Source organism: Cyprinus carpio, chromosome B14 (genome assembly GCF_018340385.1).
Source record: "Cyprinus carpio isolate SPL01 chromosome B14, ASM1834038v1, whole genome shotgun sequence".
NCBI classification, from domain to species: Eukaryota; Metazoa; Chordata; class Actinopteri; order Cypriniformes; family Cyprinidae; genus Cyprinus; species Cyprinus carpio.
Window position 1 is genome coordinate 21581162 of NC_056610.1, and position 15698 is coordinate 21596859.

At 35.3% G+C, this 15698-nt stretch overlaps 1 protein-coding gene across 7 annotated transcripts in view; it reads right to left on the bottom strand.

Annotated features, from left to right (window-relative positions):
- Positions 1-7078: 7078 nt before the first annotated feature.
- Positions 7079-15698, bottom strand: part of LOC109108347 (arf-GAP with Rho-GAP domain, ANK repeat and PH domain-containing protein 3-like) — a 35503-nt gene continuing 26883 nt past the window's right edge. For 4 of the 7 annotated variants that reach the window (XM_042738562.1, XM_042738561.1, XM_042738565.1 and 1 more), the window contains exons 22-35: positions 14765-14870; positions 14535-14682; positions 14236-14304; positions 14090-14164; positions 13650-13767; positions 13401-13529; positions 11936-12072; positions 11741-11823; positions 11624-11659; positions 11037-11081; positions 10529-10592; positions 10302-10445; positions 10167-10205; positions 7079-8360 (exon numbers count right to left, since the gene is read on the bottom strand). In XM_042738562.1, the coding sequence (XP_042594496.1) occupies positions 7959-8360; positions 10167-10205; positions 10302-10445; positions 10529-10592; positions 11037-11081; positions 11624-11659; positions 11741-11823; positions 11936-12072; positions 13401-13529; positions 13650-13767; positions 14090-14164; positions 14236-14304; positions 14535-14682; positions 14765-14870 (1595 nt within the window). In that variant the 3' untranslated portion in view covers positions 7079-7958. The remainder of the gene's footprint in view (positions 8361-10166; positions 10206-10301; positions 10446-10528; positions 10593-11036; positions 11082-11623; positions 11660-11740; positions 11824-11935; positions 12073-13400; positions 13530-13649; positions 13768-14089; positions 14165-14235; positions 14305-14534; positions 14683-14764; positions 14871-15698) is intronic. The other 3 variants (XM_042738566.1, XM_042738567.1, XM_042738563.1) reach the window with 1 other exon arrangement.

Sequence of the window (15698 nt, forward strand, 5' to 3'; positions counted from 1 at the left end):
GTCAGAGTTCACCAAACTGGAACTTTGAAACACCGCAAATTGTAACACTTCTTCACATGAACTTGCATTTTTACCATAATTTGCATGCATATGAATGAAAGTGAGTGGAGTGAAAAGTGTAGTTTGACCCTCGCTTTATACATGTCACATTTACTTCTTAAATTGCATTATTGTTATAGGTGCATTCGGTATTCATTATCATCAAATGTTTTGCCAAAAAAGAAAAGTAAAAGTAAAGAAAAGTAATAGCATTATAATAGTAGGAAAATTATGTTTAAAATCATGTGAGATAATCAGTAGTCAGTCAGTACCCTAATAAAAGCAGTTTTAATTTACATCCAGGTCTTCTGCCATATCACGATCACATGACCAACTAAGTACTGCTTAATTTATCTCATGAATACCTTATCAGACACTTTTACTCACAGAATTCAGTCATTATTTCTGACTGCCACTATAGTTTTTCTACAATGGCACTGGTAACTGAAAACTTTTGCACAATGCTACATCCACTCCAGTGGGTGCCAGGATAATTCCAAGATTTTTTTTTTCTTCCTTAAGATAAGTCTATATTTAAAAAATAGTGAATTAAAGGGGACATCGGATGCCCATTTTCCACAAGTTGATATGATTCTTTAGGGTCTTAATGAAAAGTCTACAACATTGGTTAAAATGTCTCAATGATAGTGTAAAACAACACCCATTTGACCTTGTCAAAACAGCTCTGTTCACAGCGAGCCGTTTCGTTGCATGTTCCTTTAAATACTAATGAGCTCTGCTAACCCCGCCCCTCTCTTCCTGGGGTGGCAAGCAGTTCTCTCAGACTGTTAACTTTAGCCACGGAACTGCTAACTACCACATTATTAGGAAAGGCAATTTGCCAAGATCAATACACATTTTTTAAAAAAACTTCTTTTGGAGGTAAAGCTGGATCACGAATGATTCGGGCAAACATAGACACATTTAGGTAGATCACGGGGCCCAATCCCTTCAAAAACAAATTAAATACACTGCGTTTTTAGCGGCTCAGATTTTAGGAGTAAACTTCTGTTCATTATTACATCCAACAACAAAACACCTCAATCACATAGGAGAAAATCTTGTCTACACCTGCTCCGGCGTTGAAACAATGGCGGACTGTTTACAGCTCACTCAGGGCGGGTCTATTCTAAAACAGAAGTGTCAGTCAACAACTGTGGGTGGGGCCTGGGCAAAGCTATGTCACTTTGCCAAGAATCTGTGAACAGCTTGATCTGAGAAAGTGCTTATGATTTGTGGGGATTTAAAAAAAAAAGAACTGGGTGGATTTTTATCATCATAGGGTGGTTGTGCACACACACTACCAACACACATTTAAGTTCAATCATTATGTAAAAGTGAATTTTGCATCTGATGTCCCCTTTAAGCTACAGACTTAATCATAATGCACATAATGTTTCCATCTAACATGCATTTTGAGGTGTAGCTTGTCATATTAATGGAGTTTTTGACTAGTTAGCAGTAAACCTGTTACCTAATCTGAATATGTTCATAGATTTGTGATGGATTTTCGCCGTGGAAAGCAGTAACATAACTTTTTTCGCTTATTTCAGTTAATGTCTGTAAACATAACTTTTTTCGCTTATTTCAGTTAATGTCATAACACTAGCAAGCTAAGCCAGTAGTATTGACAGTGTCATGTAAACATGAATGCAAAAAGCAGAGGAACAGACAAAGGATTCCATTGAGTGAGTCATTTGCGCTGGAACCCCTCCGATTAATTAAAACTTAAACTCAATTCAATAGCGAAAACAGATTAAAAGAGCCTTTCATTTTCGAGTTTCAACATAGCTTGTAATGATTTTAAAAAGCACTTAGTGATAGGTCAAACAGAGCTTTTCGAAACTGAGAATCAGTTAAACCATTGTCAAAAAATTATTAATTGTTTCGAAGCACTCCAATCGGATCGCCAATCATTTGATTCAGATCAGAACTTTGGAGTGCGGATCACAAATCATTTGAATTACAGGTCCTTCTCAAAAAATTAGCATATTGTGAAAAAGTTCATTATTTTCCATAATGTAATGATAAAAATTAAACTTTCATATATTTTAGATTCATTGCACACCAACTGAAATATTTCAGGTCTTTTATTGTTTTAATACTGATGATTTTGGCATACAGCTCATGAAAACCCAAAATTCCTATCTCAAAAAATTTGCATATTTCATCCGACCAATAAAAGAAAAGTGTTTTTAATACAAAAAAAAAGTCAACATTCAAATAATTATGTTCAGTTATGCACTCAATACTTGGTCGGGAATCCTTTTGCAGAAACTACTGCTTCAATGCGGCGTGGCATGGAGGCAATCAGCCTGTGGCACTGCTGAGGTGTTATGGAGGCCCAGGATGCTTCGATAGCGGCCTTAAGCTCATCCAGAGTGTTGGGTCTTGCGTCTCTCAACTTTCTCTTCACAATATCCCACAGATTCTCTTTGGGGTTCAGGTCAGGAGAGTTGGCAGGCCAATTGAGCACAGTAATACCATGGTCAGTAAACCATTTACCAGTGGTTTTGGCACTGTGAGCAGGTGCCAGGTCGTGCTGAAAAAACAATCTTCATCTCCATAAAGCTTTTCAGCAGATGGAAGCATGAAGTGCTCCAAAATCTCCTGATAGCTAGCTGCATCGACCCTGCCCTTGATAAAAAACACAGTGGACCAACACCAGCAGCTGACATGGCACCCCAGACCATCACTGACTGTGGGTACTTGACACTGGACTTCAGGCATTTTGGCATTTCCTTCTCCCCAGTCTTCCTCCAGACTCTGGCACCTTGATTTCCAAATGACATGCAAAATTTGCTTTCATCCTAAAAAAAGTACTTTGGACCACTGAGCAACAGTCCAGTGCTGCTTCTCTGTGGGGAATGTGGCACCTGTAGCCCATTTCCTGCACACGCCTGTGCACGGTGGCTCTGGATGTTTCTACTCCAGACTCAGTCCACTGCTTCCGCAGGTCCCCCAAGGTCTGGAATCGGTCCTTCTCCACAATCTTCCTCAGGGTCCGGGTCACCTCTTCTCGTTGTGCAGCGTTTTTTGCCACACTTTTTTCCTTCCCACAGACTTCCCACTGAGGTGCCTTGATACAGCACTCTGGGAACAGCCTATTCGTTCAGAAATTTCTTTCTGTGTCTTACCCTCTTGCTTGAGGGTGTCAATGATGGCCTTCTGGACAGCAGTCAGGTCAGCAGTCTTACCCATGATTGCGGTTTTGAGTAATGAACCAGGCTGAGTTTTTAAAAGCCTCAGGAATCTTTTGCAGGTGTTTAGAGTTAATTAGTTGATTCAGATGATTAGGTTAATAGCTCGTTTAGAGAACCTTTTCATGATATGCTAATTTTTTGAGATAGGAATTTTGGGTTTTCATGAGCTGTATGCCAAATATCATCAGTATTAAAACAATAAAAGACCTGAAATATTTCAGTTGGTGTGCAATGAATCTAAAATATATGAAAGTTTAATTTTTATCATTACATTATGGAAAATAATGAACTTTTTCACAATATGCTAATTTTTTGAGAAGGACCTGTAGATCGGAGCTGCTAGGATTGCGAATCATTTGATTCAGATTCGAACTTCGGAGCATGTTCTTGTTGAATCAGATCGGGATTTCAAAGCGCGGATCACAAATCTTTTAATTCATATTAGAACATCAGAGCACGTATCGCAAATCATTTAGATCGGAACTTTGGAGTGGGTTTGTGAATCTTTTGATTTAGATCAGGACTTCAGGTTTGTGAATCAATTCGCAAATTGAATGATTTGATTTGAATGATATGGTTCGCAAATCTTTTATTAAGATCAGAACGTCAGAGTGTGGATCGCGAGTCATTTTATTCAGTTTGGGTCTAAACTGTGGGCTCACAAATTTTTGGATTCAGATTGGAACTTAATTCGGAAAGGGTTCATGAATCTTTTGATTTAGATCGGGGCTTCAGTGCATGTTCATGAATCTTTCAAATAAAGAGAGAATAACTTTGAATAAAGAGAGATTTAGAGCTTTTTTGAATAATTCTAATACATTGTTCAAATCTTTAAAACTGCTGCTGTAATGTTGTTGGTTTTACATAATCAAAACTGTGTAATTATTGTTGTCGGCCGTTATGTCCCCAACAAAATCAAAAAAAAACCAACAAACTATTAATTTCTAATACATTGTTCAAAACCAAAAATATTTAAATAAACATTAATTAAACTGAACTAAATAAAATTAACCAAAAATTAACAAATTATTAATTAACAGTTAACAAAGATAAAGTATAAATATTTTAAGAAATGTAATGCTCATTGTTACTAAGTTAATTAAAGCATTAATTAAACTGAACTAAAGGGACCTTATGGTAAAGTGTTAACATAATGAAACATTTATGGAACACATTGTATTTTGTTTTTGTGTTATGATCACTGTCGCCCAAAATCAGTCCGACTGTACTCCAGGGTTATATTAAACAAGTATTAAGGGTTTGGTTTGTGACCATCCGATTCAAATCCTAATTGCCAGGCCAAAGGACAACTATAATGGCAGTTATCCGAGAGGCTCCCTTGTATTTGATGAAATGCTACTCAGACAAAAGTCCCAATTACACCCAATTGTCCTGGGGCTCGGAAACAGGGAGTGCGTCCTCGAGCCTGAAACGAGATCCTGTTCTGCGGTAAGCCTGCGGTTTCTTCACCTTTTTGTAGCTTCTATCTCTCCATTGGGTCAGACACCCCGAGTGCGAAGCTTACTCCAAAAACACTGTTAAATGGGTGTAGAGTCCCCCTTCAGATCCACACTGAAGGAGTCTGCTTTCAAAGACACACTAGAGGATCCTTTTGAAGAGCGAGCGGCCCGAGGTTACTCATCCATGGACTCAATGAATCCTTTCAGAGTGGGGTACTCATACACAGACAGACTCAACAATAAGTGTTTGCTCACAAGAGGGTGCCCAGTGCAAGAAGACCGAGCCGTGCCATCACTCCACAACTGTCCATCATCTCAACATTTGCTTTCAAAGAGAAAGAAACACTTGAAAATTTGTGACTAGTCGAGTATTCGAACGGTTTGACTTCACTGCATCCAGATATAGAGATATTACCATGATTTCTCAGTCACATGAGCATTAGATTGACAACAAATCCTCATATAATCTGCTTTTTTGTACAGAAGGAAGTACAGAAGTGACACGTTGGAACAAAGGCTCACTAAGGATCTTCTAGATTCCAACATTGTTCGGCTTGCAGCCTGAGCAGCTTGCATACAACTTCATGATTTAGAGCTTTTTTTGTCCTCTTGTACTCGATGAAGGACTAAAACCCTGAGGATATTTTTCCTCCTGCTTTTGGAGGAGCTGATGTTTCTTATAATTGTTCACTGAAGTGAATCAGCCACCACAAAACACTGCAGCACATTGAGAGCACTAGCAGAGGGCACAGGGAAGGTGACGAACTGGCAGTGAGAATGAACTTAATCCCCTAAGCTCTTGTTGGGGCTTGTCTTTGCTGTCCCTTCTTCCCTAGAAAAGACCCCGAAAGTACAAAGCAACTCAAACAAGAGCTCCCACTCTGAGCCTGCTGAATGCTCACAAAAAAAAAAAAAAAAATTCTGTCAGATTTGGAAGTGGCAACATTAGAAAATCAATGCTAGAAAAACCTGTCAAAACTTAACATGCATAATATGTAAATACTTTCACAAACACAGCAAAAAACAGCTCCACGAATAATTAAAAAAAAAACATTTTAAAAGAAAAAGAAAGAAAGAAAGAAAGAAAAAAAAACTTCAATAAATTAGGATTTTTTTTCTTCAACAGGTGAAAGAGGTTGTTCAGATGTAACAATAAATGTTGATTAACAACCATGGGAAATAAAATAAAATAAAATAATAAAATAAAATAAAATAAAATAAAATAAAATAAAATAAAATAAAATAAAATAAAATAAAATAAAATAAAATAAAATAAAAGGTTTACAGAATTGCAAATATAGCATAAATTAAGGTCACTCAATAGTAGTTAGCTACTTTGGGACCAAATGTTGGTCTGTAGTTATTGATAAAATAAGGGTCACGCTTTATTTTAAGGTCCAATTCTCACTATTAACTATGACTTTTGCGTCAAAATCTAATTTGCTGCTTAATAATGCTTAGTAGGGTAGTTGTTAAGTTCAGGATTAAGGGATCTACAATATGGTCATGCAGAATAATGCATTAATATGTGCTTTATAAATACTAACAAACAAGCAATATGCTATAATATGCATGTTAGTTAATAGTGAGAATTGGTCCTTAAAATAAAATGTTACCAAAATGAGTTACGGCAATAATTTAGTAAGACATCATTCTTATAACAAATACATGGGATTTGCGCTTCTAATGCAAAAAAAAACAAAAAAAAATCAGAGGTCATGGAAAGTGCCTGATATTGCCAAATCTTAGTCAAGCATTTGATTTATAGAGGAACATTCAAATATCACAAAGATTGTATTTTCCATGAAATCGGTGACATTTAATTGTTAGTATTCTCATAAAAGAGTTCAGTGTCTCTCAACTTCATAAAAATCCAGTTTAGGCTTTTAGATATGCAGGAAAATGGCCTTCAAACCCCTTTTCAGGGTCTCAGCCATTTACCAAATACATAATCAAATCCATATCATCAGACATTATGATGACAATAATACTTTTTTTTCCATTTGCCTAAAGGGAACAAATAATTGCTACAAATAAAACTGATATTTGACTGATTTGGACATAAAGAGAGAGATTATCTTAAAGGAAATGAGAGGCGTCTCCATGACAAGGTTACTTCAGAGGTGTCCAGTTGAAAGCATGGATAATCAGATTACTCTTAAAGAAGACACTTTTGATTGACTGATCCTCAACCAGGCTCATAACCAAACATAATCCTGTTTTACTCAAACCATTTCCTTAACTACACCCAAAACCTACTAATATAGTCATTTTACCCTAATATATATATTAGGGTAACAGCTCTATACAGAAGCAGTAATGAATTCAGTACAGTTGTAATGTTTCATATCAGGATGTTCTGTTTCAAAAAGAGGCTCATAAACAAATTATACTTTATTCAATGCAAATAAATGGTTATTAAAACACAAAGAACCAAAGAATATAAAATCAGGGTAAGAACAGATTTATTTTGTTATGAACTTTATAGATGCCTTTAATAAATGCCTGTAAAGAGGCATGAAACACTTTAGATTGTCAGGACATCATGTGCTGTATCTATACTGCCCTCTACTGTTACAGTCGAAACTGCTTTTATCCTTCTGATAATGCTCCTTCACTGTCACCAAACACTGAGAAATATGAGAATGATTCAAATAGTCTATATAAATAAATTAATAAATATAATACACTGTATACATATAAAAGATGAAGTGAAATGCACTCATACAGTAGTCATTTAATCAGTCTGCAGTCTAGGAATATCAATGTAAATGTTTTCACTGCTTATAAGACAACCAATTATGTATTACAGACTGCACATGCTTTGCTTTCCATGCATTTCTTACTGTTATACTAAACATGTAACAGTACTGAGCCGAGAAATGTATTTTTACGAAAAGGAACTTAAATGTAATTTCATCTTTAGGTACAAATAATACAACAATAACATATAATAACGATAAAAAAAGATTTTTTTTTTTTTAAATGTTGAGAGGTCGGCCAGTTTTAGTGTAACGAGTCAACACATGCACAAGCCAAAACAGATTTAGTCAATTTATACAAAACAATTCTAGCACAGATTCACCGATTTGCATTTCATTGACTGCTTTGGCACAATTCTTCACGTTAATAAACCGATGGCTTTAATACTGGATTCTTACAAGCCATTTTCAAACAGACACACATGGCAATATTTAATATCAGCAATTTCGAGTTCCAAAGCAAATTGCTCTTGAGATTGATCTAGTCTCTAAGCTCAGGTGAGGTTCTCACGCTGGTCTTCAGACTCGGGTTTCTTGCAGAACATCGTTGAGAGTTCCTGTAACAGCAGTTCCTGTTCCGGGCTGCATGATCTGTGGGACCTGTGCCTACCTGGGACGTGCAGAGAGTCCTCCTGGCCCAGAGTGTCTATTGATTCTCCAGAGGATAAGAGAGAGTGCACTGGCTTTGACCCAACCATGCGATCCAGGGAGGCGGCCTTCCTCTGTCCGAGGCTGACGGGCCGTGCTGGCACCTCCTGTGTCTCTGCCTGAGCGCTGGATAGGAAACTAGTTTCCAAAGATTTGAGCACCTGCAGACCGAAGTCGCCCACCTCCTCATACAAAGGCTCGGGGCTTTTAATGCGCTCCTCAAACGAGTCCTGCTGCACCTTCATGGGCTGAGTAGCAAAACAAACAAGACAATGGCAAGGCATAGCAGGAGGTCAAAAAGAATCCAACACTTAATTACACAGGCCTACGTCTTTAAACCAATAACACATGACAGGCCATCCATTACAGTCACTTCACCACAGTTATGAAATAGTTTTGAAAAACAAAAAGATTGAATTTAAAATGTGTGCATCCAAATCAAATGAGTCTCCTGAACTAAGATCATAAAAACTACATCTCATCCATACGGGTGTTTGCTTTCGAACAAACTAGTGACTATTATCTCATGAAAATACCTAATCTACTAGATATCTTATTAGATGATCTACTATTATGCTAACAAAAGAACTATTTGTGGTTAGCGGGACATACACAGAAAGGGAACAATGTTCAAAACAAATTACTTCCTTTTCTGAGTTGAAACTTTTGTCTCAGTATCAGAGTGCAACATCGGGATAATTGGTGAATACACTGAGGACAAAAGCATGAAGCCTGCAGACAATTTGCTTGCGAAAGCTTTTGGGCCGGGACACAGCAGAAGCTGTGGCTTTTCCCCTAAACACGAGAGGTGAAGCGAGCTCCCTGCCCTCCCTCAAGGCTACAGTTGCAGAACAATGCAGTAGAAGCATTCTTCCTCCAAATGCATCCTGTCATATCAGGAAACCCTGGTTCCCAGCAGGAATGGGGGGAAGGACCGAGGAAGTCAAAGGGAATTCCTCAATTAAGTACAGGCTCTTTTGTAAACCACACCCTTACATTTTTGAGCGTTTGTTAGACCCAGAGGTCATCTGATACTTTCCAAACCTCCTACTTTAACATTTTGACCAGCCACTGTAATCACAGTCATTGTGACTGATTGTGTTGAACAAATGGTGACAAAACGTGTATGCAAAGGTGTGAAACTGAACATTAAGTTGGGTAATAGCTCAACCAAACATGAACATTTGTTGAAAATGTACTCAGCCTCAGGCCATCCAAGATATAGATGAGTTTGTTTCTTCATCAGAACAGATTTGGAGAAAACGATGGATCCTTTACAGTGAATGGGTGCCGTCAGAATGAGATTCCAAACAACTGATAAAACATCACAATAATCCACAAGTAATCCACACCACTCCAGTCCATCAACTAATGTCTGGTAATAAAGAAATCCATAAATAAATTTTACATTAAACCATCACTTTTGTCCAAAATACCAGTCCATAATCCATAATAACACTTCTTCCTGTGAAAAAGTCTTAAAATCCACCCAAATAATAACGCAATATTATGGATAGAAGTTGTATAGATCTGTTTTGGCATGTTTTCGTTAATAAATGACGCTTGATCTATGCATATTTCCCGCCTGATTCAGACAAGACAACTTTTTCACTGGATTAAGACATCAAGTAAAAAAGAATTAAACTAAAAAACGAACCATTTCAATTACGGATTATCTTCAAAATATATTAACTGATGGACTGGAGTAGTGTGTATTATTTGTGGATTATTGTGATGCTTTTATCAGCTGTTTGGACCCTCATTCTGACGGCAAAAACTCAATAAACAAACTCATCTTCATCTTGCATGGACTGAGGGTGAGTAAATATTTGAAAGTTATATTTTAAATAAATATATTGAAGTATTGACTCGGAGAGGAGGGGGGACTTTAAATATAAATGTAAATATTTTAAAGTTATATTTAGCAAATATTCTTATATAAGGCCCTTAGAGTAAGGAAAAGCAATTAGTAAAAAAGGTTGAGAACCACTGTTTTAAAGTATTTCTTATATAAAATGCATTGGATTAATCTGCAGATAAAAATAAATACTTACAAAGAACATTGAGAGAGCCCTTCTTGTGTGGAGCTTTCTCTGCAAAAATACACAGACAACAAGTTAAGTCTCAAAGCAAAGACCAGGTGAGCATTACATGCACTGAACCACTAGAGGACGCCGTTAGTGTTGTACCAGAGTCTGATTGGCGGAGAGCATGGTGGAGTTGGTATTGCTCTCCTCTCCTCTGATGGGCACAAGCGGCATGGTGCCAAACTTCTGCTTGGAAATGTCAGAGGAAGAGTGCCGTCTCATCACAGGTGGACGCAAATCATCATTCTGAGGGAGGGACGTTAATGTTAAGTCACAGCTCTGAAATGTCAATAAACGTTCAGATTTGTTCAGTTTAAAACGTGCTGTACCTGTGCTTTTAGTAAATTAGTCATCCAGTCCCATAATTCAGTCTCACAGGAACAGCTGAGGTACCTGTGAGGTCAAGGAGAGTGATTACTGTTCGCTATAAACACTTTCTATAAAGCATTGTAAAGAAATGTAAAATGCTATTACAAACATTAGTCACATTTAAATCTGTGTTTAACTGTGCATTTATTGAATGAGCAAGTGAGTCCAAACTGATTGCACTGTATTTTACGTATTCACTGTATTTTATGTAATAATCATTTTCTATTTTATAACTGTTTTAAATTCATTTTAAATAAGTCAAAAAAATTTTCAAAAAATGCTGTTTTATTTTTGTTATTATTTTTCTTAATGATTATGCACTTTGAATTACCATTGTGTATCAAATTGTGCTATATAATTATTGCACAAAATGTACTCACACTCATGTCTTATAATACGCATTATTGTTGCATAATTGTTTACTTTTTCAAGGTACCTTTAAAGAGTGTAATGCATAATAACACTCACATATGTGACCCTGGACCACAAAACCAGTCATAAGGGTCCATTTTTCTGAAATTTAGATTTATACATTATTTGAAAGCTGAATAAGCTTTCCATTGACGTATGGTTTGTTAGGATAGGACAATATTTGGCCAAAATACAACTATTTGAAGTATGGAATCTGAGGGTGCAAAAAAATCTAAATATTGAGAAAATCACCTTTAAAGTTGTCTAAATTAATTCTTAAAAATGCATATTACTAATCAAAAAATAAGTTTTAATATATTTACAGTAGGAAATTTACAAAATATCTTCATGGAACATGATATTTACTTAATATCCTAATGTTTTTTGGCATAAAAGAAAAATCAATAATTTTGACCCATACAATGTATTTTTGGCTATTGCTACAAATATACCCCAGTGACTTCAGACTGGTTTTGTTATAACATGTTATAAGAAACTGACATTATATATATATATACACATACATGCATATAAAGGGGTAATAAATATACATATTGGGGCTGCAAGATTTTGTTTTTAAAAAGTCTCTTATGAAGTCTCTTAATTCCTGTTCTATTCCATGCACACATGTAAATATCACTTACAACTGCTGTTTATCCAGCATCACTGTTAATCCCCATCTGCAAGTAAACACACTTGTTATTTAAAGTTCAATCAAGTTCACTGATGTAAAGAAGCTTATTGTGGAACGTGCATCTCACTTTGTTGGTGGTTTTAACTTCTTTCTGATCCCCATGTAAATCTTCAAGGTTTTCAGTTGCCACTCTTTCTCAGGTTTGTTGCTCTGTGATGCAGAAAAGCTGCTTATAGTTTTTCCTTTCAGTTCAGTGTCATCTTATTTACACAGAATCCTCTAATGTGCTGTAATGTAGAAGGTGATGATGAACTATACATACTTTTTTGTCCTTCATCAGGAGTAATCTGTGGTCTTTAATTTGGAAAGATCGCTCCTGGAATTTGTTTCCTTGCAAGAGCTTGGGCGGCTCTTCCCGACACTTCAGCACTCCAGACTTCACTATCTCACTCTTATAGGCTGCAGCCCACAACACACGGATACAACAGACACAACGTCAACAACAATGCAGCTGTATCATTTCGTACAATTTTGTAACAAAGTATACAGTTTGTGTTTTACGTGTGACAAAAATGGTTTCAGAGTTGTATAGTAATAGATGTGTAGTGACACTGTATTCTTCTCTTTTTTCTCATTCTTGTATACTCTACTGTTCACAAGTTTGGAGTTTTTTTATTTTATTATTTTTTTTTATTATTAATTAACAGAAGGTGATGGTAAAAACATTTAAAATGTTTCAAAAGATTTATATTTAAAATAAATACTGATCTTGAATTATTCATCAATAACCTCCTAAAAAAAAATTATAATAATGCTTCTTGAGAAGCAAATCAGCATATTAGAATGATTTCTGGAGTAATGATGCTGAAAATGTCAGCTTTGATCACAGGAATAAATTACATTTTAAAATACATTCAAATAGAAAACATTTGTTTGAAATTTTAATAATATTTCAAACTTTTGAACAATACTGTAATTTTTTGCATTTTATCACCCCCACATGAAAAAATACTATAGTAAAAATGCTAACTTTTGAACACCCCTCATGAAAAAATACGATAGTTTTATAGCATTTTATAGGTGTTTTTGAACCCCTTGAATTAATTAGGGCTGTCAAATGAAAATCACGATTACTATCCAAAATAAAAGTTTTGTTTACATAATATATGTATGTACAGGGTATATTTATTATGTTTTGAATACCATAAAATTATATATTTAGTAACATGTACTTGAATTATAGATGTTGTCTTATATTTTATATTATATATAAATATATTTAATAATATAACATATTCTATAGTAATATGCACATTTATATACTTATACCCAGTATACACACATACTGTACTACAAAACTTTTATTTTGGATGTGATTATCGTGACAATACACCCTAGAATTAATTTGTTGTGGTAATGTAGTAAAAACTATAGGTAAAAACAAATTTACTTTACCCAATATGTTATTAACCTAGTCTAAGGTATACTACAATATTTATTACAGTTTATCACTATAGCTAATACTACAGTATGCTGTAGCATTCATTAAAAAAGTGTTGTAAATACTATAATATATACAGTATAATACACTTTACTATAGTATGGTTCAAACACACTACATTATTTAATATAAATTTCTACAGTATTTTTTCATGTGGGTTTAGTGGAGAGGCTACAGTATATGTAATATTTGTGCTTATAACAATGTTTCAAATGCTTTAAAATATTCAACTGATCATTATATTTTCTAAAAGTCAATTCATCTGATGAAGTGAATATTCTGTCACCTGTGAAAATGTCTATAGCTTCTCCTCTAGGCACCTTCTTCACCACCAGATACGCTGAGCTGGGATCGGCCATCTTACACCACTGTAGCGCTTGTTCCAGAACCTTCTCTTTAGGGTGAAGAGGTCGCTCTGTGGAAATGACATGCTGCATTTATCTATTGTTTCTCCCGGCCTTAAAAAACACTGCTTGCCCTGCAGTGTCTGATTAACTTCAGTGTCTGAATTAATTAGTTTGCGTTTTGTCTTTACCAAGCTCTCCTTCCTCGATGGCCTCGAAGGTCATCCACACGTCTTTTTCCCCCGCAGGAATATTCCTCATATACAGCACCTGATTGGTCAGCTCCTCCGCACACATTGTGGGAGACACCTGTGAGAAAGCCACACCAGAAGTTTGCATTAATGGTTAGAATCTGCCACCGTGTGGTAATGCTGTGCAACAGCAGCTCTCTGTCAAACAGAAAACAGTGAAATACAGTTTGAGTTGTGTTTTTTGATTTTTTCAAATATTATTTCATGTACTGTATGTTAGCTTTGAGGCCATCTAAATGCTAGTGTACAAGAGGTTGACAAAAACATTAAGCAGGTATGCACACTTAAAATATATTGCTTTCCCATTCCAGGACAACAATATTGTTTACATCATATATATATCTCACTATTTTCTTTTTTTTTAAATATGATCTACTTACTTTCAGAGTGATGCAGCAGTCTGGTATCTTTTCTTCTAGATAAACTTCAATAATCAAGTCCCCTGCCTGTGAGAGCTGCAATAAACACACACAAAAAAAAATTAAAATATAATACTATAAATAAATAAATAAATAAACGACTCTACCTGTGTGTCCCTCCAAGTGGTTATCAAACTGATTTCCAGTTCAATCTGAGTTTGATGTTCTTCGTCAATCTGATCAAACACAAAAAGAAAAGGTTTAAAAAGCATCAAATTGATTGACATTTACATAAAACTGCATTCCACAATGGTACTCCCATGTTTTTTGTATTTTTTGTACCATTGTAGTATCATAGCATGGTATTCAGAATTAAATAAGATGCATAGTACATGGTATCATCACCTGATATTATAACTTTACCATGTTTTTGCTATAATATCATGTTATGAAGTTATTCACTTACATCAAATATGTACAGGTAGTTATCGATGAGGTCTTCTATGATTTTGACCTCATGCTCCCCTTTCCCATCAGTCTGAAACAGGCTGGGAGCGAACAGCAGGGACAGGTTCTTAGTGCACATCTGATTGAGATCAGCACACTTCTGCACCCTAAGAGAGAGGAAGACAAAGCCATGTGAGAGCTGCTGTAAATGAACTGAATGGCTGAATCAGAATCAGAATGAAGACTCGCCTGTAGAGATGACTGATGAGAGCTGCTAAAGTCGTTCTGTTGACCCGAGGTAACCCTCGAATCAGCTCTTTGTATCGGTCCAAGCGCTGTGGCTTTTGATATATCTCCGCAAAACAATAAGAAAAAACACAGACAAAACAAAAAACTAACCAAAATCTAATGTTTGTTCAGTTAAACAAATATTCTGGGTCATTTTCAACTTTGTGTTTATGGATGCAAAATCCAGATTTTGTAATACACTACCAGTCAAAAGTTTTTGAACAGTAAGGTTTTTAATGTTTTTAAAGAATTCTCTTCTGCTCAACAATCCTGCATTTATTTGATCCCAAATACAGTCATATTGTGAAATATTTTTACTATTTTAAATAATTGTTCTCTGTTTGAATATATTTTAAGATGTAATTTATTCCTGTGATTTCAAAGCTGAATTTTAAGCACCATTACTTCAGTGTTCAGTGTCACACGATCATTCAGAAAATCATTCTAATATGCTGATTTGCTGCTCAAAAACATTTAAGATTGTTATTATGTTGAAAACAGCAGAGTATAATTTTTTCAGGTTTCTTTGATGAATAGAAAGTTCAGAAGAACAGCATTTATCTGAAATCTTTTGTAACATTATAAACATCTTTTAATCAATTTTTAAAGCATCATTACTAAATAAAAGTATTCAGTTCTATAATTTATTTCCGAGAAAAAATTATACAGACTCCAAGCTTTTGAATGGAATAGTGTATAATGTTACAAAAGCTTTTTATTTCAGATAAATGCTGATCTTTGGATCTTTCTATTTATCAAAGAATTCTGAAAAAAACGTACCCAACTGTTTTAAATATTGATGATAATAATAATAATAATAATAAATGTTTCTTGAACAGCAAATCAGCATATTAGAATGGTTTCTGAAGGATCATGTGACACTGTAGACTACAGT